The sequence below is a fragment of the Myxine glutinosa genome, chromosome 8, assembly GCF_964187855.1.
Source record: "Myxine glutinosa chromosome 8, kmMyxGlut1.1, whole genome shotgun sequence".
In the NCBI taxonomy this organism is placed as follows: domain Eukaryota; kingdom Metazoa; phylum Chordata; class Myxini; order Myxiniformes; family Myxinidae; genus Myxine; species Myxine glutinosa.
The window spans coordinates 129603738-129629980 of record NC_136268.1 but is presented as its reverse complement, the minus strand read 5'-3'; the positions used below and the strand labels follow the sequence as shown (position 1 = coordinate 129629980).

Sequence of the window (26243 nt, the reverse complement as noted above, 5' to 3'; positions counted from 1 at the left end):
TATTAATAATAAGCGTAATTACACATGGATTCAAAATTGATGCAAAACTTTAAAAAAAAAAAAAAAAATTGCAATGCGTTTCGGAGGACCGAACCGAGGACAATAACACCGAACCCCTGAGACTGGCTCACTGAACCCCTGGGGTTCGGTCGAACCTAGGTTAAGAACCACGGCCATAGAGGAATCTTTCACGCCCTACAGAGGAAGATTTCACACCCCATAGAGGAAGATTTCACACCCCATAGAGGAGGCTTTCACGCTCCGTGGAGGAAGCTTTCATACCCCGCAGAAGACGATTGCAGGCACCACAAAGGAAGCTTTTCGGCCCCACAGAAGAAGCTTTTGGGCCCCACAGTGGTGGGTTTTGGGGCATGCAGAGGAGGCCATTAGTCCCTGCGGAGAAGGCTTTTGGGCCCTACAGAGGAGGCTTATAGTGCTCTGCATTGGAGGTTGGATCTTGCAGAGAAAGCCTTCATGCACCACAGAAGCCTTTGTGCCCTGCGGTGGAAGCCATAGTGTACAGAGGAAGCCTTCATGTCCCGCATATAATTCTCAGGCAGCAATCATCTTGGAGATATTTGCCAAACAGCAATTTCAGCTGATAGTGAAGCCCATGAGCTGTAGATTTGGACCACATAAATAAATTGGTGAATTTGCTTTTTAGCCTTTTTCTAGGGGGAAAGTGAGAACACGAGTTTTTCTTGCACAAAAACACCTGTTTTAGGTAGACGGCCATTTTAGTTAGAGGGCCATTTATTTATTGAACATACAAATTGATTGCTGAATGAACTTTAAATTCACCTGTATGATGTCAATACTTTCAGATCTGTGCGAAGTCGTATTGATTAAATACACAGAATCCAATCTTTAACCTTTTCTTTGTGAATTTACTGCTTATATCCAATCCTTAATAATGGCTCCAAAACAAATTCGTAATAACTTGTTTCTTTTGATCCTTCTTTCAACTATTACTCGTGAGTATTGTTTGCAGCAGATTATCTCTGCAGATTTTTCATTGAGCTGTCAAATGCAAATGAAATCACCGTCACTTCGGGAGTATTCAAAACTAGCCTTAGAAAATGTAATCCAAAGGTGTAAATTAATTCTTAACAGACTTGTCAGCTCAGACATTGGATGAGTAATTGGTGTCTGTAAAGGTTGCTTCAGGTTCTTCTGGGCTCATGGGGGAGCTAAAAGACAGATTTAATGACAGGAATTCTTGGCCATACGTTTGGTTTTATTTGATGTAAAATTTGGAAATGAACAAAGATGGATATTGTTGTTATATGGACTGAAAAAGCGTTTGACTCTATGTGACAAAATGGCTTATGGGGGGCACTTAAATTATTTGGTCTCCCTATTAAAATCACTAAGCTACTTCAGGCACCCTATACATTTTTAAAGGATCAGATATTTCCAGAGACTATTATAGTGTACTAGACGACCCATGACCCGTTGGGTCAATGTCAGTTTGAATAGATATGAGAATAGAACTAAAGCGAACACTGGACATCATCAGGGAGATTATTTGGGCCAGCAAGCCATAAGGCTCACCTCTCCAGCGTTCTAAATAACTTACCTGTGACACGTGATTTCGGCCCTTATCTCCGATCAGGTTTTTTTTTTTTTTTTTTTTAAGAAAAAACACGCGACCCGTGGACTACCACGATTTTGTTGTCAGAGGACACTTCTGATGACGATGTTCTTTGTCGACGATCCTCCATTTACATAAACTCGCACGTTCTCTTTCCTCTTCCCTCGACTGAGCACCACATACAGCTGACCATGCTGGAAGACCGGTTTCTCCAGGTAGACCAGCACATTCTCCATAGTTTGCCCTTGCGCCTTATGGATCGTCATTGCGAAGCAGGATTGTATTGGGAACTGGCAGCGCTGCAAAGGGATATCCTCAGCTTCCGACAGATTTAGTCGGATCCGAGGGAGCATTACAGTTTCGCCTTCAAACGTTGAACTTATGATCCTCGCAACTATAATATTTCGAAGCATGTCCTCAACAATCATGCGCGTCCCGTTGCAAAGTTTCGGAGGGTCCAAGTTCCGCATCAAAATGATAGGGGATCATTTTTTGAGATCGAGGTTGTGCGGCGGCAATCCCGAGACTTCAACGGAATCTAGGAATTCCGTTGGGAAGTGCGTCGCATCAGTACCCTCAGTCACACTGTTGAACGCAGCATACTCCTTGCTAGCACAGGGAACCTTGTGATGCATCTTGAATTGATGTTTCGCATCATATCGTTGAGGGGCACTAATATAGACCTTGCTGAAAAAACCTCCATCGGATTGGCGAATGATGGATATATGGTATCGATGCACTCATCGAGCCCACTCGCTGTCAGCAGTATATCCTCTGGCAAATCTATCTCATCATCCGCATTTTTCTCGATTCTATCCTCGCCGATGTCGAGCAAAAATCTTGAAAACTGCCCACTTCCGTCGGTCAGTCGCATATTAGTTCTCAAGTGAAACATTCCAAAGCTCTGCCATAAGTAGGACTTCTTTATGCACACATTCTCAACGTCAGCATCACACCGTCTTTTCACCACGGGCAGACGTTGACGGAAATCACCACAGCATATCGTCAAGATCCCTCCAAAAGGCTCGTCTTTGTCACATACATCACGCAACGTGCGATCCACAGCCTCGAAACTCTCTCTCCTGATCATAGGACACTCATCCCACACGATGAGTTTTGTACTTCGAAAGAGGTCTGCGATAGTGGAATTTTTATCGATGTTGCATACGCCATCTTCCCTCGGTGTCAGAGGGATTTGGAACCTTGAGTGCGCTGTTCTTCCACCAGGCATGAGGGTAGCAGCTATGCCAGATGAGGCCACCGCAGGGGGCAACTTCTCCACTCGCTCTCACTTTAGAGAGAATCAGCTTCATAAGAAACGTCTTCCCTGTGCCTCCAGGCGCGTCAATGAAAATCATTGATGACTGATTCGTGCGGATGTTGCTATTCGCGTCCATAGACGTGAGGTGTGATTCGTTGTCCGTGTCCGTAGCGCCGTCGGAGGGTTGATACGACATTCTTCCTGCAAATAGTATTGTGTTTGTGCTATCGTTTTGCCGATCATCAAATGACAAATAAATTACATTGTGAAAATGAAAGATTTCAAATAAACCTATTTAAAGTGTATGCGCATATAAATAATTAAAAAAATCTAAGAAATATCTCTCGGTAATTTCCTGAAACATATTTTACTTCCGGGTAATAATGTTGAATGAAATGACGAAGATATATACTGTATGCCTGTTATTTTAGGCGGTGTATTTTCGTATATCAACGTGGCGCGATTTTAAAAATATATCTCTGCAATTTCCCGTGTGTGCGTGAATGTTCTCAATTATTTCTTTTACCGAGTCTAAAACCATCGATAAAAATGAAATCAGATGGCGACTTAGATTGAAGAAAAAGGCGTGAAACAGACTCAATGGCCTTGAAGATACAAGCCTTTCAGAATTCATTTCGTTCTATAAACGGAAACTTTCATCGGATTTTCTTCCCGTTTTTTTTCAACCGAGTCTAAAACTATGTTAGCGACTGTGAAAAATGAAATGATATATCGAATTTGATTTGAAATAAAACTGAGAGAGAGAGCAAGACACCACGGGCCTACAAAACAGGCCTCAAAGCTATGCGAGTTAATAAAATGGTGGATATTACTACTCTCTCAAAGGGGTAAGCCACACCCCCGGACCGATCGAATGTTACATACAAACACGCAAGATTTCAATTTTATAATTATATAGAATAGAATATAGAATATTGTGGCGGACACAAAAGCCCACTGGCGTGGTGACATCATTCCGCGCACCAAGTGGGCGGTGGCCACGCCCGAGGGGTAGGCGTGGCCTCATGATATACACCGGGCGCCCAGCCCGGAGCGGGCCAGTGTTACAGTGAGCTCCTGAAATAAAGACGCTTAAAGTTACCGCTTGTCCGCTTCCTCCTTGCTCGCAAGCAGCGCGCGTAACGCCGTGCTTTACTGGTGACACCCTCGACGTTGGATCTGGCGGAGCGATCCTTCCACACGCGACGCCATTGCCATGGCCAACTTCGTCAAACTTCCCGAATTTTGGGAGGCTCAGGCCGAAGTCTGGTTCGTCCAGGCCGAAGCCCAATTTCAGCTTCGGCGCCTCACCGGCGATGACACGTGCTATTGCCACGTCGTCGCCTCCCTCGGGCCCGGCACGGCCGCTCGAGTTGTGTCCGTCCTTCGCCACCCACCGGACGGCCACAAGTACGAGGCACTCAAGCGGCTACTCCTAGCCACGTTCGGCCTCACGGACGACGCACGGGCCGACCGCCTCCTGGATCTCCCCGAGCTCGGTGACACGCGCCCGTCGGTCCGAATGGACCATATGCTGTCACTGTTGGGCGACAAAGCCCCCGGTTCTCTATTCCGGGCGCTTTTCCGTCGCCAACTTCCAGCGCAGGTTCGCCTCGCGTTGGCCGGGACCGGGCTAACGGAACCCCGAGCATTGGCAGCCGAGGCGGACAGGTACTTCGCCGCTTCGGACACGCGGGCGAGAGTCGGCGTGGCTGTCACGGCCCTCGAGGCTGATGCTGCTGATGCTGCTGATGCTGCTGTTCCACAGCATCAGCTTCTACAGCATACGCAGCATGCTGATACGCACCTCGTGAACGCCGCCACGCCCCGCCCACCGCCGCGGCGAAAACCGCCACCGCGGGGAAACCCGCCAACTCCACCGGCCTGGCGGAGCCAGCCGCGCTCCTCCAGCTCCACCACCTGGTGCTGGTTCCATGCCAAGTTCGGCCACGAAGCTCGGCAGTGTCATCCGCCATGCTCCTTCAACAGGTCGGGAAACGCCCGGGCCGGCGCTCAATAGTGGCGATGAGCGCCGGCCGTTCGAGCAGCTTGCTGTTCATAACGGACACCTTCTCCGGGCGCCGTTACCTGTGCGACACGGGAGCGCAGGTGAGTGTCATTCCCGCCGGCACGTCAGACAAGCACGCCGCGGGTGGGGGCCCCGCGCTGCTTGCCGCGAACGGGACGCCCATCCGTACGTATGGAAAACGCTGCCTCTCTCTGCGGTTCGGAGGGCAGGTTTTCCGATGGACGTTCGTCACCGCCGACGTGCCCATGGCACTGCTTGGCGCGGACTTCCTGTGCGCTAATGGGCTCCTGGTCGACGTCAAGCGCAGACGTCTTGTCCAGGCCGAGACGTTCAGCTCGCTCGCTTGTGCGTTGCCCAGCTCAACCAGCTTGCCAAGCGGCTTGCCGAACGGTTCGGTTCTGGCCACGTTGGTCTGTACGCTTCCGGCAGCGGACGCATTCACCCGCCTCCTCGCCGGCTTCCCGGCCCTCACGCGGCCCACCTTCTCGGCGGGGGCCGTCAAGCACGGGGTGGCCCATCACATCCCCACCGTCGGGCCACCGGTCTACGCCCGGGCACGCCGCCTCGAGCCGACGAAGCTGGCGGTGGCAAAAGCGGGGTTCACTACCCTGGAGCGACTCGGCATCGTTCGGCGCTCAGAGAGCGCTTGGGCGTCGCCGCTGCACATCGTGCCGAAGCCCTGCGGGGGATGGCGACCGTGCGGGGACTATCGCCGTCTCAATGACGCCACAACTCCCGACCGCTACCCCGTCCCCCACATTCAGGACTTTTCCGCCCGTTTGGCGGGCAGGTCCTTCTTCTCGAAGGTGGACCTCATACGCGGCTACCATCAGGTCCCCGTCAGGCCGGAGGACGTCCCGAAGACGGCGGTCATCACGCCATTCGGACTCTTCGAGTTCCTGCGCATGCCCTTCGGTCTGAAGAATGCGGCTCAGGCGTTCCAGCGACTGATGGACAGCGTCCTGCGCGACTTGGATTTTGTCTACGTCTACCTGGACGATATCCTCGTCGCCAGCGCGTCCCGCGAAGAGCACCTACGCCACCTCCGCACGCTCTTCGAACGCCTGGGCCAGCATGGCCTGATTGTGAACCCCGCAAAGTGCCGGTTCGGCGCCGCCATAATCGATTTTCTGGGGCACCGTGTCACCAGGCACGGAGCCGTCCCCCTGCCGGCCAAGGTGGAGGCGGTGAAGGGGTTTCCGCGCCCCCGCACGATCAGAGGGCTGCAGGAGTTCCTGGGCATGGTGAACTTTTACCATCGGTTCCTGCCCCGTATCGCCCAGCTCCTGCGCCCCCTGCACGAAGCTCTCCGAGGTAAGCCGGGCAAAGGCGGCGTTACCTGGACCGAGCAGATGGACACGGCATTCACGGGCGCGAAGCTCGCCTTGGCTAACGCCACCATGCTCGCGCACCCGGCGCCCGATGCAGCGATCGCCCTCACCACCGATGCCTCGGACTACGCGGTGGGCGCGGTGCACGAGCAATGGGTGCGTGGAGCTTGGCAACCGCTGGCGTTCTTTAGCCGGCAGCTTCGCCCGCCCGAACGCCGTTACAGTACCTTCGACCGCGAGTTGCTCGGACTTCACTTGGCGGTCAGGCACTTCCGCCATCTGCTCGAGGGCCGTGCGTTCACTGCCTTCGTCGACCACAAGCCGCTGATCTTCGCGATGGGCAAGGTCATCGAGCCGTGGTCGGCCCGGCAGCAGCGTCACCTCTCGGCCGTGTCCGAGTACACGACGGACATCCAGCACGTCGCGGGGAAGGACAACCCGGTGGCGGATTGCCTTTCCCGGGCCATCGCCCACGCAGTCCACCTCGGCATCGACTATGCCCGGATGGCAGCGGACCAGGCCGCTGACCCCGACGTCCAGGCCTTGCGGACCGCCGTCACGGGCCTCCGCGTCACCGAGGTGCCGTTCGACGGCGCGGGTGCGGCCCTCTTGTGCGACGTCTCCCTCGGGCGTCCTCGCCCCATCGTGCCCGCGGGCTGGCAGCGCCAGGTGTTTCACGCCATCCACGGCCTGTCCCACCCGGGCGCGAGGGCCTCCCAAAGGCTGATCGCCGACAAGTTCGTCTGGCATGGCCTCCGGAAGGCCGTCCGCGGCTGGGCCAGGACGTGCCTCGCGTGCCAGCGCACCAAGGTGCACCGGCACACCCAGGCCCCGTTGGCCCCGTTCACGGTGCCGGAACGCCGGTTTGACCACGTCCACGTGGACCTGGTGGGACCTCTGCCCCCCTCGCGGGGTTTCACCTACGTCCTCACCATGGTGGACCGCACCACCCGGTGGCCGGAGGCCATGCCCTTGGCGTCGACAACGGCGGCCGATGTCGCGCAGGCTTTCATCGCCACCTGGGTCGCCCGGTTCGGCGCCCCCTCAGACATCTCATCCGACCGTGGCCCCCAGTTCACCTCGGAGCTCTGGGGGGCGGTTGCGCAGGGGCTCGGGGTCCGGCTGCACCGAACCACGGCCTACCACCCCCAGGCTAACGGCCTGTGTGAGCGATTTCACCGCTCATTGAAGGCCGCGCTCCGGGCCACCCTCTGTGACGGCGGCTGGGTCGACAGGCTCCCCTGGGTCCTGCTGGGCCTCCGGACGGCGCCCAAGGAGGACCTGCGCGCATCCGCGGCGGAGTTGGTCTTCGGGCAACCGCTGCGGGTGCCGGGCGAGTTCCTCCCCGACTCCACGGCACCATGGTCCGCGGCACAGCAGCGCTCCGCTCTGCAAGAGACCGCCCAGAGGTTCGCCCCGGTGCCAACGGCATGCCACGGGCACCCACCGACGCACGTCGCCCCGGAGCTTCGCACGGCGGAGTACGTCTTCGTCCGCCACGATGCCCATCGGACACCACTGCGGCCCCCGTACGACGGGCCTTTCCGCGTGCTGGAGACCAGGGCGAAGCACTTCACCCTGGACATCGGCGGTACTCCTGACCGCGTTTCGGTAGACCACCTCAAGCCGGCCCACCTCGATGTGGACCATCCACCGCCAGTGGCCCGACCCCCACGTCGGGGCCGCCCTCCTGCGGGCGGACCCCCGTCACCGCCCAGCCCCGCCGCCACACCGCCCCCCGGTCCTGCACCCATCCCAGGGGCAGCCAGGGGCATCCCACCTGGCATCCCTGCACCCCGGACGCCGCTGATCGCCAGGGGGCGCTTCGGCCGGGTCATTCGTCTGCCCCGCAAACTGGCCCTCCAGGTGCGCGGGAATTCTGGGGGGGCGCGTGTGGCGGACATAAAAGCCCACTGGCGTGGTGACATCATTCCGCGCACCAAGTGGGCGGTGGCCACGCCCGAGGGGTAGGCGTGGCCTCATGATATACACCGGGCGCCCAGCCCGGAGCGGGCCAGTGTTACAGTGAGCTCCTGAAATAAAGACGCTTAAAGTTACCGCTTGTCCGCTTCCTCCTTGCTCGCAAGCAGCGCGCGTAACGCCGCGCTTTAATATAGAATATAGATATAGATAGATAGATAAAAGCATTCAAAAATCATTTGAGATCAATGTACACAAGCATAAGTAGAGAGTGATTCAAATCTTCTTTTTTTACTGAGATGAAGATCTTCTGAGATCGAGATCATCTCATGAAAGTTCAAGGCCTTTGTGTGTAGTGCAATGGAGTACTACTCACCCATAAAGTACTGGTGCCCCAGCATTACACTTGTCTCTCCTGGAATATGTGGAACCCACAGATCTCAACATTGTTTATTATAAATGATTCTTTGGTGATCTAATCACGTAATTCCTAACTAAGTCCACTCACTTTTTTCCACTATTTCCTCCCACCCTACAGTGATTCCCCCACAGAATCTCACAGTGGTAGGTGTGACAGAGGAAACGGTCGATGTGATCTGGCAGGGACATCCTGTTGCCACTGGGTATCTAGTTACCTACGGACAAACACCACTGGTCGGCACCCAAATGGAGGTGCATGTGCCAAACAGTGTGACCCAAGCTCAGCTGGTTGGGCTTGCACCTGGAATTGTGTACCTTATCCATGCATATTCACTTGTGAACAACTTTGTCAGTGCTCCTGCAAGTACCCACGTGTACACGTGTAAGCCCCACCAGCACCCACATGCGTAAGCTTTGACAGTACGAATGCACGTGTGAGCCTTGTCAATGCACATAAAATTCGTCTTGACCATAACCAAATATATTTGTGTGTTCCGTTTAGTTTTACTGGTACAGTAACCACATTCAGTCGTGTCTGCCTTTCCATTGCCCAGACGCACACGCATAAATCCCACCGATGTCCAGCAACACATTCGTAAGGCTTGCCATGTGCAGATGTGTAAGCAATACCATTGTGCGCACGTGCACACACATACACACACACACACACACACACACACACCTACATAACCTACATACACACACATACACACACACACACACCTACACACACAGACAGACACACACACACACACACACACACATACACACACACACACACACACCTACATACACACACATGCACACACACACATACACACACCTACCTACACACACATGCACACACCTACATACACATAGACAGACACACACACGTACACAGGCGCACACACATACACACACACACACACACACACACACACACACACACACACACACACACACACACACACACACACACACACACACACACACATACACACACACCTACACACACATAGACAGGCACACACACATACACACAGGCGCACACACACACATACACACACACCTACATACACATAGACAGACACACACACATACACACAGGCGCACACACACACACACACACACATACACACACACACACACACACACACACACACACACACACACGCATATACACACACACCTACATACACATAGACAGACACACACACACACACACACACACACACATACACACACACCTACATACACATAGACAGGCACACACACACACACACACACACACACACACACACACACACACACACACACGTACATACATACATACATACATATACACACACATCTTTCCAGTAGTCATACTGTGCACAGGTTTAAGTCTTGGTCAACTGTCGAAGCTCAGGCAAAACATAACAAAAAACATGAATGAGGACGAATCATTGTGTAGATGTAAAAGTTACTTGTACTGTGGGGAGCTGTTCAAGGTTGACATGGACTTTTTATTGAAGAAAATTTACCCTGATCAAGTTGTGCAAAAACTTAGCATTAAATTTGGATAAAACACATATGGGGGTCAACAGTCAAATGTGCTGTGGAGCAATTCCTCATGAAGGAAATCATCAAACCAGCTGAAATTGACAGGAGATTTGACTATACAGATGTCTCTCCCAGAGTTTTGTGTTAAATGGGGCCTTGAGGACAAAAATGGCCATGAATTGGTGAGCAATGTTCAGCATTCTCACAAGCACCCAACTGCTGTCACTCAAATAAATATTAAACATGCTTAATGGCTAATTCTTGGAAAAAAAACGTGGGTTTACTATCTTACTATAATTCACCAAATGTCCGTCTGTCCGTTTGAAGGTACCGCAAAAACGGCTGAACCGATCGCAACGATATTTTGGGTGGGTATTCCTGGGACCCCTGGGAGTAAAATAGGCTATATTGTTTTTCCAAGTTTTCCAAGTTTTCCAATTTTGCAGTTTTCCAAACATGATGGAATAATATTTACTGATATGGACAGTGATGTGGCTTTTGTTGAAATTATACGTACCAGGAGAGAGTAGATCGACTCCTGACGAACTCTTCCTATATAAATGTGCGGCTCCGAAGTAACACGGCAGCGTGTGTAAAGCGACTGAGAAACAGGTGTGGCGGCCACTTCTGTGTTACAGATTCGGCGCGCACTCTTCACACATAAACGTGCGACTGAGAAAGACGTGTAGCGGCCACTTCCGTTTTGCAGAATTCAATCTTTTTTCAAAATGGGCGCCATGTAGTTTAGATTTTGATGATTTGCGTGTGATATGATTCAAAGGATGTTTATATGAATCGTTTAAAATAAAAAAAGCCTTCTGATATTTTGCCTTTTCATTTGGGCTTCCCAATTGAAGCCCTGCCCATAGGGTGTTGCTAGTATATGAAATTTCAGAAGAATTAAGTCATTATTGTAAATAAATAAACAAACAATCATTCATTCTCATTTCAAATCTAAGAAGTCTTGGTGCAAAGTAGGTGCATTCGTTTTTAAAATCCCAACTTATCCCCAACTGCCTTCCAAACAGGCCACCTTGTGATTTCCATTTTCTTGAATCACTCAAAGAACATGTTTGTGGCATTACGTAAACAAATAATCAAGAAGTGTAAACACATGTCCTGAAATAGCTCCGTAACCGTCTAAAAGAGTTCCACACTGGTTGTACTAAGGCGCTACTACATCTATGGGAAAGGTGTACATACACGTAGCAAGGAAATACCCTGTGAAAGCCACTTTGAATTTCTGGCATTTTGCGGCTAAATGTTTACTTGCTTTTCCCTTTCCGGTAGCTTTTCCAGAACGATGGAGAACCAAAAAGGTTTTCCCATTTTCATTGTTTTTTTAAAGTGTAGCCAAAATGACTTCCTTTGGAATTGGAAGAAACTCAGCATGAGGAAACTCAGCAACAGTTTGGAAAAATGTGCGACACTTGCTGGACAATACATAGAAAAGGACTGACATTTGTGCTGAGATTCATTGGCGTGGGGGCAATTCCCTTTTTTTGACTCACACATGTATAATTTATCCGTAGTTTTTCTTGCCATTTATCATTCAGAGTTGACTCCTAGTTTCCGCAACATGTGCAAAGGAAGGAATTCTTCATTTGCAATGCAGTGTGTCTTGGTTCTCCGCAGACAATGTTTCGGATCGTCTACCGAGACCACTTGGTCTTCACTTCACTTCAGTAAACGAAGATGAGATGACGGTACAATGGGGCCCTTACCCACTTCCCTTTGAGATGTGGGAAGTCTCCTTTTATGGCGCGGTGAGTTGCAATAATTACTCTGATGTCATATCTCATAAAGGATTCAATACCTTAAGCTGTAAATACACCTGTCTCACCCTCTAATTCTTCATCTGAATGCACATCCACTTCCATCAATCGCGTGTAGAAATCTTATCAAACAAAGAAGAGCGAGTACTCCCACATTCTGGGCCTTGCATTCAACATTCCAATATCCTTCATTCGCCTTTAAAAAAAAAATGTTTAAAGTTTACTCGTACACAAGCACAAATGTCTTGTTCGAGGACCGATTTTCCTCGGACACCAATAGCAAGGAAATGGATAACACACATATCGCCGCACAGAGGAGCTGAACAACAGAAGGAAACGGATTTGCAGAGATTTGCAAAATTCATGGACACTTCACAAATGGAGAAAGTGTGGCCAGCCCTGACGTTTTCTTTCAAGCATGACGTCAAAAAAAATTTTTTTCACTCAGTTCCTCAACCCTAACTATCTGCAGGGTGCACGGAGTCCAACAGCAATCTCCTTATATTAAAAACTTCCAACATCCAGAATCACTGCTCACCTCCATTCAGTCGTTCCTCTTTTTCCCTGCCTGCGGAACCAACTTCCACATTTTCTTCAACGTCTTTCTTTCTTCCAGGTCTTCAAGACAGCTTTTGAACACCATGTCAGATCATTCCCGATCCCAAACCAAGATCTTTTCTGCTTGGTCTTGGTCATTATGGGCCCCTTCTGATTGTGGGCCTGACGGCGATGCGCCATTGGAACCATTGCAAATCTGGCCCTGGGCCTATGAAGAGGAGAAACATAGGATAGCAGTAGTACGAATAGGACTATCAGGAGGATAAATAGGATGAGTAGGAGTAGTCGGTGCGGTATGAGTAGTAGTAGTATGATGGAGAAGTGGAAGGGTATAAGAAGTAGTCGTAGTAGAATGAAGAGTAGGTGGAGGAGGAGGAGTAGTGAGAGGAGTAGGAATATGACGAGCTGTAGGAGGAGTTGTGAGAAGAGTAGGAGTGTGAATATGATTCGTTGAAGTAGTAGTAGTAGTAGTACGTAGTTTGCAGTAGTCGTAGTAGTAGTAGTCGAAGTAGTACATAGTAGCAGTAGTAGTTGCAGTAGTAGTAGTGGTAGACATAGAGGTAGTACATAGTAGCAGTAGTAGTAGTAGTAGTAGTAGTATTAGTGGTAGAGGGTAGTACATAGTAGCATTATTATTAGTAGACGTAGTACGTAGTAGAAGTAGTATGTAGTAGTAGTAGTGGTAGACATAGAGGTAGTACATAGTAGCAGTAGTAGTAGTAGTATTAGTGGTAGAGGTAGTACATAGTAGCATTATTATTAGTAGACGTAGTACGTAGTAGAAGTAGTATGTAGTAGTAGTAGTAGTAGTGGTAGAAGTAGTACATAGTAGCAGTGTTAGTAGCAGTAGTAGTACATAGTAGTAGAAGTAGTACATATTAGTAGTAGTAGTAGTGGTAGTAGTATTAGTAGTAGTAGTAGTAGTTGCAGTAGTAGGAGTAGTAGTAGTGGTAGAGGTAGAGGTAGTACATAGTAGCAGTAGTAGTAGTAGTTGCAGTAGCAGTAGTAGTGGTAGAGGTAGTACATAGTAGCAGTATTAGTAGTAGTAGTAGTAGTACATAGTAGCAGTGTTAGTAGCAGTAGTAGTACATAGTAGTAGAAGTAGTACATATTAGTAGTAGTAGTAGTGGTAGTAGTATTAGTAGTAGTAGTAGCAGTAGTAGTAGTAGTTGCAGTAGTAGGAGTAGTAGTAGTAGTGGTAGAGGTAGAGGTAGAGGTAGTACATAGTAGCAGTAGTAGTAGTTGCAGTAGCAGTAGTAGTGGTAGAAGTAGTACATAGTAGCAGTATTAGTAGTAGTAGTAGTAGTAGTACATAGTAGCAGTTTTAGTAGCAGTAGTAGTACATAGTAGTAGAAGTAGTACATATTAGTAGTAGTAGTAGTGGTAGTAGTATTAGTAGTAGTAGTAGCAGTAGTAGTAGTAGTTGTAGTAGTAGGAGTAGTAGTAGTAGTGGTAGAGGTAGAGGTAGTACATAGTAGCAGTAGTAGTAGTAGTTGCAGTAGCAGTAGTAGTGGTAGAAGTAGTACATAGTAGCAGTATTAGTAGTAGTAGTAGTAGTACATAGTAGTAGAAGTAGTATGTAGTAGAAGTAGTATGTAGTAGTAGTAGCAGTAGTAGTAGTAGAAGTAGTATGTAGTAGAAGTAGTATGTAGTAGAAGTAGTATGTAGTAGTAGTAATAGTCGTAGTAGTAGTAGTAGTAGCAGTAGTAGTAGTAGATGCAGTAGTAGTAGTAGGAGTGGTAGGGGTAGAGGTAGTACATAGTAGCAATAGTAGTAGTAGTTGCAGTAGTAGTAGTAGTGGTAGATGTAGTACATAGTAGCAGTATTATTATTAGTAGTAGTACATAGTAGTAGAAGTAGTATGTAGTAGAAGTAGTATGTAGTAGAAGTAGTATGTAGTAGGAGTAATAGTGGTAGTAGTAGTAGTAGCAGTAGTAGTAGTAGTTGCAGTAGTAGTAGTAGGAGTGGTAGAGGTAGAGGGTAGTACATAGTAGCAATAGTAGTAGTAGTTGCAGTAGTAGTAGTAGTAGTGGTAGATGTAGTACATAGTAGCAGAATTATTAGTAGTAGTAGTACATAGTAGTAGAAGTAGTATGTAGTAGAAGTAGTATGTAGTAGAAGCAGTATGTAGTAGTAGTAATAGTGGTAGTAGTAGTAGTAGCAGTAGTAGTAGTAATTGCAGTAGTAGTAGTAGGAGTGGTAGAGGTAGAGGTAGTACATAGTAGCAATAGTAGTAGTAGTTGCAGTAGTAGTAGTAGTGGTAGATGTAGTACATAGTAGCAGTATTATTATTAGTAGTAGTACATAGTAGTAGAAGTAGTATGTAGTAGAAGTAGTATGTAGTAGAAGTAGTATGTAGTAGGAGTAATAGTGGTAGTAGTAGTAGTAGCAGTAGTAGTAGTAGTTGCAGTAGTGGTAGTAGGAGTGGTAGAGGTAGAGGGTAGTACATAGTAGCAATAGTAGTAGTAGTTGCAGTAGTAGTAGTAGTAGTGGTAGATGTAGTACATAGTAGCAGAATTATTAGTAGTAGTAGTACATAGTAGTAGAAGTAGTATGTAGTAGAAGCAGTATGTAGTAGTAGTAATAGTGGTAGTAGTAGTAGTAGCAGTAGTAGTAGTAATTGCAGTAGTAGTAGTAGGAGTGGTAGAGGTAGAGGTAGTACATAGTAGCAATAGTAGTAGTAGTTGCAGTAGTAGTAGTAGTGGTAGATGTAGTATATAGTAGCAGTATTATTAGTAGTAGTAGTACATAGTAGTAGAAGTAGTATGTAGTAGAAGTAGTATGTAGTAGAAGCAGTTGTGGTAGGTAGTAGTAGTAGTATTGGTCATAATTATGATCCCCTCAATTTGTGAACAGTTTCCTGACTTCACTACAATCGAATTTACATTCATATAAATGTGATGTTGCTGAATGTAAACGACTATGAAAGGTTATTTAATTTCCCTGAAATATATATATTTTTAATCCCAATTGGCCAACGCTATGATTTTTTGCATTGAAAGTATAATAGTTTTATTGTAGTTGTGATTTGTCTGAAAACAAGCGCACGTTCCAAAGGTAATTAATTGATTGTCATTGAAAAGGTGAACGCACTTCCTGTTTAATTTTGGGGGGGGGGGGGGGGGCGGGGAGCAATATTTATTCAGTTGATAATATTAATTAAACCAATCCTCTTTTTTTTGGTCTGATGCCTTGGATACTCTTGTGCCTTTATGTTTTTAATTATACTTTCTTCTTCCCGAATCAAGGAGGGCAGGGTGGTGACCCAGTTGCCCAATGACGAGATGTCATTTTTGCAAAATGAACTCCAGACAGGAGAGGAGTATTCGGTTTCACTCGTGGTCCATGATGGAGATGACCGCAGCCTTCCCGCTACCGCCACAGTCTTCACCGGTGTGTAGTCACATAACTTCCGGGAAAAAAAGGGACTAAAATTTGACGGTTACACTCGGAATGTCAATTCTCTACATATCTGCAACTATTTCGTGCATTTTGTTGTTGCGATGTACCAAGTCCCTTTCTGTCTATTGTGTCGGAGATATTCCTATTTCAAAGTGATATTGAAAATTGATTGGGATGCTTCGTCATCAGACAAAAACTTTTATTATCCTGCATTCTTTCTCTTGTTCTCTGATGTCATTCATTTGCTTCTTACGACAGTTGTTGGCAAGCCTATCGACTTTGCTGTCCGTGATGCACTTGAGATGTATGCTTTGCTGACATGGACCAAGCCAGAGGGACATATTGATGGTTATCATCTGACTTCTGGACTCATGGGAGAGGCAGAACGATTGCAGAACGAACTCTCAGTAAATGTAACGGAATTTACACTTCAGGACCTTCTCCCTGGCCACACGTATGAAGTGATGATGTGGTCTGAGAAGGGCCCGAGACAAAGCCATGTGGTGCGAGAAGAATTCACCACGGGTATGTGGGTGATGTCCAGACAAAATGAGTTTTAGTCATTTTCATGACCAACGTGTTTATTTTTAGCTAATGCGGTACGCATACAATGTGCGCATGACTGACCAAATGGCCTTATCTTATGTCTATACAAGTTGGGTCACCGGATCAAGGTCGCGTTATTTAGACTTGAGTAAACCATCAACACGATTGATGTTTAATGGTGTCGCAAAAATTAACCCAGGAGGACACCACGTCAATGTTGAGTCAAATGGCCTCATATCCTTGTTTCACATCAGTTTCTCCATCATTTTCATGTTGTCCAGCAATCTCATATTGTTGGGGTGTTTTTTACGATTATATCTCAGAAACCCCTTACCCTCATCAATGCAAAACTTTACAAATGACATCTAACACATTGCTGTATATAGTATGAAACTGATGACGTCATAGGTCACGTGGTTTGGCAGCCGTCTAGGATAGAAAAACGACCCTTATCCGATCAACACTAAACTTCACAAACGTGATGCCCTACCCATAGATATGCAGAGTGTATATTTTTGATGTCACATGTCACGTGGTTGGCAGCCATATTAGCTTGAAAGCTGATATTTTTAAAAATCCCTTCTCCGAAACCGCTTCACCAATCGATGTGAAACCTGTCCTGCGGTAAAAATGTGATACTTGAGAACAATTGAAGGGATTTAAATCAAACTTGTTTATTTTTAGGACAGTCAACAAGGGCATCTACCCGTTGTCATAGGCAGGGACTACGTGGAGGCATATTGGCGACACAGTCGGATTGCTCTAGTTTTTCGGTTTTTCAGATGTCCACACACCGCCAAAGAGAATTGCCTTGCAGGAGGGAGTGGGAGGTGGGAAGGATTTATGCCCATGACTTGAAGCTGGGTACCCCCAGCACATATGCAAATTTTGGTGGACATTGGCTCAGGGGTGATGGGAGAGTGGGGGTTGTTTCAATGCTTTTCAGATCTGCACTGCAGATAATTTACTTATGGGTGGGATTATTTGTCTGCTCAATACCTGACCATGGCTGTCTTCAGACGTATGCGACATTGATGGAGATTGGCTCAGACGTTTTTTTTCTATGACTTTCAAATGTAAATATACATACAGAGAAGTCCCTTGCATGGCTGTGGGTGGGAGGGGGGGGGGGGGGGGGGGATATTTGTTTGTGCCCATGACCTGAACCTGGATAGCAAAATGAAACCAAAAATAAGGTGTCACACCGACACACACAAACATGGTGGCGAGGGGGAGGCAGCATTATTTTTTTGCCGTCTCCCTCTCACTTGGGGTGGAGAGGACCGAGGGCTGCATCAAATACGTAAGTTTTGAAGGCAGTGAAGATTGACCCAAAAACGACAGTTTTGATGTGACGAGATGCGCTCTAGGTGCCTGATATCACGCTCTTCAACATGCGTTCTGGCAGACAGAAAGATTTCAAGGAGGTTGAAAGGGAAGGTTCTGATGTAGTGCATAATGCTGGCCTACCTTTACGGTCTGGACATGGTGGCACTGACAGAGAAACAACAAAAGAGGCTGCAGGTTTGTGAGATCAATTGGGTCAGGAGGATTGCGGAAGTGAAGAGGGTGGACAGAAGGAGAATGGATGAACTGAAGGACGAGATTGGTTTGCAGACGAGCTTCACAGGGAGATTGGTGAAATGCTACCTGAGATGGGCCAGACATTTGGTGTGGATGGGGGAAGAAAGAATGGTAAAGATAGTGGACAGGTGGAAGGAACAAGGTAAGAGGAAAAGAGGTAAAACAGGAAACAAGGTAAGACCATGGTTGAGATGGTAGAATTGTGTGAAGAAGGGATATCAGTAATGTGGGGACGGTTGGAGAGTGGAGAAAATTGGCTGAAGACAAAGGGGAGTGGAGGAGTATCGTGGTCAGGGCAGGGCAGGAGCTTGGTACCACTGGACCTCACCTCTTATAAAGGGAAGAGGAGGAGAAAAACAACAAATATGTCACTAAGGACTTTTTAATGACAAACGAAAATATTGAACCAAATATGAAGCATATAATATTTTTCTTGTTACATACGTTGTGAAAGCCAGTTCTATTCAGATATAATCGACCTTTCCAATGTAGTGATCTCTTTAACGGTAAAGGATGAAGTTTCTTAAGGATAGGTATAAATCTACTAATACTTCCTATTTTAGGTAGTCTCGTTAGTCGTTACTATAAACAGCAATTTTTCAAACCCTGTTAAGTTATCATTGCAATGCGAGTGTGATTGCTTGGAACGTGTTGCGAAACGTATCTGTATCAGTTGCATTTTGTTTCCTTGAAATCATACAAAAAAAGCTGATCGTAAGATTGATTTTTAGGAAATCCAATGAACTAATCAATAATTGTACGACCTTCCATGCATACTACCAGCCCTGGATTCCCCCAAAAACCTGCGGGTTGTGGCTCAAGCTGAAGAGAGTCTGACTCTAGAATGGGACAACAGTCAAGCCAAAGTTGATGGGTATCATGTCCTCTATACTACGCTGGCAGGCGGAGAACATGGGTCTTTCAACATTTCACACGGTCTCCACGGGGCCACCAATGTGACCATCGATGGTATGTTTTGTTGCAAAAGCTACGATTATTAAATATTTTTTTTGCACAGAGTGTGGAAGGACAAGTAATACAGTATGTCTCTATCATTGGTCCTTTGGATGTCAGATCTTCTTCCAGGCACAGAGTATGGGATTGGTGTGCGGAGCTACAGAGCCAGAATGCAAAGCAAGCCGACGACCATCAACACTCGCACAGGTTAGTCATCTCTTTACACTTTTTCAAATGTTGGATAAAGGTTACAAAGTGTGAGTTTTACCATGACTAATAAACTAACTTGTTTTTTATTTTATCTACATGGCCTAGTGGTCATAGAGGTGCAGCAACACAAATCATGCCTACACGTGCAGACAGATACATGAAACAGTGGATTTGACTAGAAAGACAGTCATTTATCGTGGGGGAAGTGACGTAACCTCCTGTGTAACTCTGGGTATGGGTGACGCCATCTTTATTGTCTTTTTTTCTCCGCACTTCGTGGGGCAAATATATAGAGAATTTTTCTCCTCCCCAACCCAGGTAAAAAATATTTTCCTGGTCTTTCTCTGATCAAATTCCAAATTATTGGTATGATGAAAACTGGGAAAACAATGGAAAACCATCCAGCATATTTCGTACTTGTAACTGATTCAGTAGCTCCTAAACTTTATTAGAGTATGAAGCAAACATGTGTGCATGCACACTTTACATGTGTGCATGCACACTCAGCATTGCAGATGCTTTGACAAAGTGTCGAATTGATTATGAAATATATTTCAGCTTTCCAATGGGATATTTTGTCTGCCCTTTTAGAATTGGACAGTCCAAAGCAGCTGACAGTTACAGACACTACAGATACAACACTGACCATCTCGTGGCTGCCCTGCCGGGCAAGGGTTGACCGCTACGAGCTGATGTACTACTCATCAGAGGACACAGGGAAGCTGGTGTTAAATGGTAGTGTTGAGAGTGCGACACTGCACGACCTTCAACCAGACACAGAGTACACCTTGGTGTTGCATGTGGAGCATGGCAGTGATAGGAGCAGCAGCATCATGACCACTGGCAACACTGGTATGGATTTTGGGCAGTGAAATGGAAGAACAGAAAGATTTTCCTGACTCATTCGCACTTGGATGGATGTTTGATGTCATTTAACATTTCAATTTTTTCTTACAGACTAAGACTTTAGGTAAATATTATGACCATTTGACCTTTCTCACCCATAATGTGTGCTCCTTTGTCTGACAGAGACTTCAGTTGAGACATTTTTACTTCGTTCAACTGCATCACCTGGGATGGGATTTGATGTGCTACAACCAACAAGGCCTGAAGAGCACAAGAAAGGGGACAAAGATAGGGATGAGCAGATGAGTGTGATTCCAGAGTATGACAATTTACACGAAGAACATCATGAGTTTGGAGGGTTAGAGAGTGAGGAAGAAAAAAATACTGATCATTCAGATCATGATGTACAAACAGAGCGTAAAGAGGAACAGGAAAACTTAAAGATTGGTGTTGTGGGTCAACCTGAGACTGAAGATGAGCAAAGTAAGGAAGAATCTCGAACTGTAGAAGATGGTGAAAATTCTGTTCTTGGGATAATTCAAGGAAGAGGTGATGAACATGAAGAAGAATTGCCTGGGTCAGAAGAAGGAATAGAAAATGGTCATGAGATCATTTCAGAAGAGGGAAAAAGGAATGGAGTGCCTGAGAAAGAAGAGCCGGAAAGTGTTGGAGAGCAAGGGCAGAGAGTTTACGGAGAAGGTTCCGTGCTTGGAATGGATCATGAAAGAGAGGATGAAGAAACACAGAAGGAGGCTGATCGCATGACTGTAGAACATGAGAAAGACCATGAAGAAGAAGTAAATCAACATGAAGTTCAAGTTTTTGGAGGTGGTGGTGCAGAAACAGCCACAGATGGTGTAGAGGAGCTGGATAAAGAAAAGGAAGAGTCTGTAGAACAGCACGAGGGTCAGAAAATGGAAAATGAAAGGGCAGAAGGTGAAACTGTGCAAGGCAGTGTAGAGAAACAACATAGAGAGGAAGGACGAGGTACAGATGAGGTTGGGGTAGTGGTTGCCATTGGCAATGTGGAGGATGTCACGACTGCTGAGATTCCAAAAGAGAGTGTGTTTAGAAAGGAAGTGAACGGCAAGGATACTGATTTGACACCTGAGTCTGGGGATCATGATCATGTGAAAAATGATACTCATGTCGTAATTGCAGAAGAACTTAATGGAAGAATTGATGGTCAGAAAAGTGAGAAAGATGATCATGTTATTTTAACTACACGTGGTCAGGAAAGTAAGTCAGAGGGAGAACCACAAGTAACAGAAGCAACTTTTCAGGACGTAACTGAAGATCCAGAACATGTGGTGGGTGTCATTTCAAACATTGGTGAGACAGTGGATGGCACCGACATAGAAAAAGAGGAAGTCATTGATAGGGAAAAAGATGGTAAAATAATTGTGACGGAGGATGAAAAACAGGATGGATCAAATATGGAAGAACTGACAAGTGTTGGTCATCTAGGTGTATTAACAGGCTTTTCAGAGGAAAGACAACCTGAAAATGTTGAGGAGGTGACACAGGGAAAGGATTCTGAAAAAGATGGAGAAGCTACAGATACAGGAGCGAAAGAAGAATATGCAGTTGTAGGAGTTTTGGATGAAAAAGAGGGTTTGGAAGATTCTAAAGAAGATACCAAAGGACATGCAAGTATGGAGGAAGTGCAAGTTGCAGCAACTGAACAAGAAGCGGAAGTACCAGTTACAGACCAGGCAGTGCCTGCTGTGTTCATGGAATCTGCCCCTCACGAAGAGGAAGATGGTCATGAGGTTGAAGAAACTGAGGAAGCAGAACCAGAAATGACCACTCAAATGGATTTGGTAACTCCTTTACCTGATGTGTACACTGGTGTAGATCCTGAGCAGTCACACACTCTTGCAGGATCAGCAGGTATTTTATTCTCGAAAAATCGGTCGCGCATGGTATTTATTGGTTTGTGACAAAGACGGAGTCATTGTGAAAAATCCATTATACATAACCAACTAGTTGTGTCATTTATGCACAGCTTTCACTTCATTTGTATCCTTATTTATGTTGAATAAACCTAAATATAATTTTTTCCTTGTCTGTTTTACAAGTCTGAGTGGAGGGTCCCTCATTTAGGAATTTTAGTTTACCTCACCTTTCGTTTTTGCTGGCATTGCATTTACTTCATTAAATCATTTCTTTGTTGAATTTCATTTTTGTCTTGTCGGCTCTGTGTCTGTCGGAATCGGATAACCCCTGTGTGCAGCTCGTTCCAGGTAAGGACCCCATTATCCCTCCGCCGCGCGTGCCAAAGAGACAACACCGCCATGTTTTTGGGTATACGCCTCGGAGTTAAAGCTCGTTTTGGTCATCCGTCACCCTGAGGTCTTCACTGCAGGGTTGACACAACAATATATGTATATATATATATATAATTTAAGAAACTAAGTAAATTCCTGCATGGGGCTAGTATGAAAAAATTCTGACTCAACCCGGGACTCGAACCCAGGAACTCATCACTTACACGGTGACAGCCCACTGAGCTATTGAGTCTCCGGGATATCCTCAGGGATTTCTCACACTAACACTGCGATCTTTATAATAGCCGATGTCTTACGTGCCTGCTAGGCAGACCCTGGACGCGAGTGTATGTATGTGTATGTAATTGTGAAAGTGCACATATATATAGGCTCACAAATGAATTTGTGCACGTTTATCTCATCTAGGACACATATATGGATGGGATATCACTCCAATTTTTGCATGAATTCACAGACATTGTGTGTGTGTGTATATATATATATATATATATATATATATATATATATACATGTACATGGACAATCCGACACAGTACAAGAGCTTGAACCTACAATTGCTGTTGCAGCATCAGCTCAGAGGTCAGTTAGACACAACAGTATACAGGCCGTCCCGGTTTCTGATTCCGGATAAAATAATCAGTTAAATTCATTTCACTTGCACCTGCACAGCACATCGAGTCGTTGAAAATGTGTTTATTTCTATCCCGTTGTTTTTCACTCTTCCAATTCCCATTCCTCCTCTTCCCTCTCTCCCCCCCCCCCCCCCCCCACCCACTCCTTATTTCTTTGATTCATTGCGTAAAATAATTATTTGCAGATACCAACCAGTACAGTATCTGGTCAACCCAAGTATTCATTGTACGATAAAATTTTGTTTTCAAGAACACACAAGTTCGATTTTTTTTTTTCACATTGTCGAAATGTTATGAAAGTATTACCTTTGAAACGAAAGGTGCATCTTCCATCGAAGAAATATTAAGACCAATGGGAATATTTAATACGCTTAAGTGAGTTTTCATGCAACTAATGGATCCAAGTTAGCAGTGACGTCATGTATCAATCCATCACATCATCTCCGTTTGGTTTACCCACTCGTGTTGGCTCAGCCTGCTATATAATACAGGGATCTATTTGATTTGGCAAGAAATAACATTGGAACATTGGATAACTAATGTAAAAAGCTTTCCATACTTAGCCCATTAACACATACAATCCAATTGGTATGATAAGCCGGATGTGTGTGTCCTGTATCAGTGTTTCCAGTGTGGGGTCCAACAGATGGCTTAATCTTCAACGATGTTACATCAAACAGTGTGACCATTTCCTGGCAACAACCAAAAATCGTTCCTGATCACTACCAAATCGCATGTGGTCCCACAGCTGGTGGTGAGTAGGAAATGGCAAGAAATTTCATTGGTCATGACGTGTTCATTTTGTTGTTGTTGTTATATGCATGAATAACACTAATAATGACATAAACAGACAGCTTTTCTCAACCCCTCAAATGAGGCTGCGCAGACGAAGCAAGAATGGCATACATAGCCACATCTGCACGAAAGAAAGTTAAACTTTGTAGAGATTGCTTTATTTTTTAAATAACTATAATTGTACGAATTGTTTTCCTGAATTTTAAAATCGACAAATTTGGCTGCTTGATATACCTCACATTGTGTGAGGGTGTGTTTAAAAGTATTCCCTCCGAACTTTTTCTCCAAACCAGGTCACCAGTCAATCATCCTAACTCTCATCTCCAGTCATCTCATCTCCAGTCATCTCATCTCCAGTCATCTCATCTCCAGTCATCTCATCTCCAATCATCTCATCTCCAGTCATCTCATCTCCAGTCATCTTATCACCAATCATCTCATCTCCAGTCATCTCATCTCCAGTCATCTCATCTCCAGTCATCTTATCTCCAATCATCTCATCTCCAGTCATCTCATCTCCAGTCATCTCATCTCCAGTCATCTTATCTCCAATCATCTCATCTCCAGTCAATCATCCCGACTGTCATCTTATCTCCAATCATCTCATCTCCAGTCAATCATCCCGACTGTCATCTCCAGTCAATCAACCCGACTCTCATCTCCAGCCAAACAACCCGACTGTCATCTCCAGTCAATCATCCCGACTCTCATCTCCAGTCAATCATCCCAAATGTCATCTCCAGTCAATCATCCCGACTCTCATCTCCAGTCAAGCATCCTGACTGTCATCTCCAGTCAATCATCATCCCGACTGTCATCTCCAGTCAATCATCCCGACTGTCATCTCCAGTCAATCATCCTGACTGTCATCTCCAGTCAATCATCCCGACTCTCATCTCCAGTCATCTCATCTCCAGTCAATCATCCCGACTCTCATCTCCAGTCAATCATCCCGACTGTCATCTCCAGTCAATCATCCCGACTGTCCTCTCCAGTCAATCATCCCGACTGTCATCTCCAGTCAATCATCCCGACTGTCATCTCCAGTCAATCATCCCGACTGTCATCTCCAGTCAATCATCCCGACTGTCATCTCCAGTCAATCATCCCGACTGTCATCTCCAGTCAATAATCCCGACTGTCATCTCCAGTCAATCATCCCGACTCTCATCTCCATTCAATCATCCCAACTCTCATCTCCAGTCATCTCATCTCGTCAATCATCCCGACTGTCATCTCCAGTCAATCATCCCGACTGTCATCTCCAGTCAATCATCCCGACTGTCATCTCCAGTCAATCATCCCGACTCTCATCTCCAGTCATCTCATCTCCAGTCAATCATCCCGACTCTCATCTCCAGTCAATCATCCCGACTGTCATCTCCAGTCAATCATCCGGACTGTCATCTCCAGTCAATCATCCGGACTGTCCTCTCCAGTCAATCATCCCGACTCTCATCTCCAGTCAATCATCCGGACTCTCATCTCCAGTCAATCATCCCGACTGTCATATCCAGTCAATCATCCCGAATCTCATCTCCAGTCAATCATCCCGACTGTCATCTCCAGTCAATCATCCCGACTCTCACATCCAGTCAATCATCCCGACTCTCATCTCCAGTCAATCATCCCGACTGTCATCTCCAGTCAATCAACCCGAATCTCATCTCCAGTCAATCATCCCGACACTCATCTCCAGTCAATCATCCCGACTCTCATCTCCAGTCAATCACCCCCGACTGTCATCTCCAGTCAATCATCCTGACTGTCATCTCCAGTCAATCATCCCGACTCTCATCTCCAGTCATCTCATCTCCAGTCAATCATCCCGACTCTCATCTCCAGTCAATCATCTCGACTGTCATCTCCAGTCAATCATCCCGACTGTCCTCTCCAGTCAATCATCCCAACTCTCATCTCCAGTCATCTCATCTTGTCAATCATCCCGACTGTCATCTCCAGTCAATCATCCCGACTGTCATCTCCAGTCAATCATCCCGACTGTCATCTCCAGTCAATCATCCCGACTGTCATCTCCAGTCAATCATTCCGACTCTCATCTCCAGTCAATCATCCCGACTGTCATCTCCAGTCAATCATCCGGACTGTCCTCTCCAGTCAATCATCCCGACTCTCATCTCCAGTCAATCATCCCGACTGTCATATCCAGTCAATCATGCCGACTCTCATCTCCTAGTCAATCATCCCGACTCTCATCTCCAGTCAATCATCCCGACTCTCACATCCAGTCAATCATCCCGACTCTCATCTCCAGTCAATCATCCCGACTGTCATCTCCAGTCAATCATCCCGAATCTCATCTCCAGTCAATCATCCCGACTCTCACATCCAGTCAATCATCCCGACTCTCATCTCCAGTCAATCATCCCAACCATCATCTCCAGTCATCTCATCTCCAGTCGATCATCCCGACTCTCATCTCCAGTGATCTCATCTCCAGTCAATAATCCCGACTCTCATCTCCAGTCATCTCATCTCCAGTCAATAATCCCGACTCCCATATCCAGTCATCTCATCTCCAGTCAATAATCCCGACTTTCATCTCCA

General features: G+C 46.5%; 1 protein-coding gene across 1 annotated transcript in view; it reads left to right on the top strand.

The window, feature by feature from the left end:
- LOC137433190 (tenascin-R-like) overlaps window positions 1-26243 on the top strand; it is a 115066-nt gene that overhangs the window by 59237 nt on the left and 29586 nt on the right. Inside the window, exons 5-13 of the mRNA XM_068125640.2 lie at window positions 8674-8937; window positions 11715-11845; window positions 15661-15805; window positions 16073-16339; window positions 18728-18913; window positions 19019-19108; window positions 19703-19963; window positions 20141-21850; window positions 23503-23634. Of these exons, the coding sequence (XP_067981741.2) occupies window positions 8674-8937; window positions 11715-11845; window positions 15661-15805; window positions 16073-16339; window positions 18728-18913; window positions 19019-19108; window positions 19703-19963; window positions 20141-21850; window positions 23503-23634 (3186 nt within the window). The remainder of the gene's footprint in view (window positions 1-8673; window positions 8938-11714; window positions 11846-15660; window positions 15806-16072; window positions 16340-18727; window positions 18914-19018; window positions 19109-19702; window positions 19964-20140; window positions 21851-23502; window positions 23635-26243) is intronic.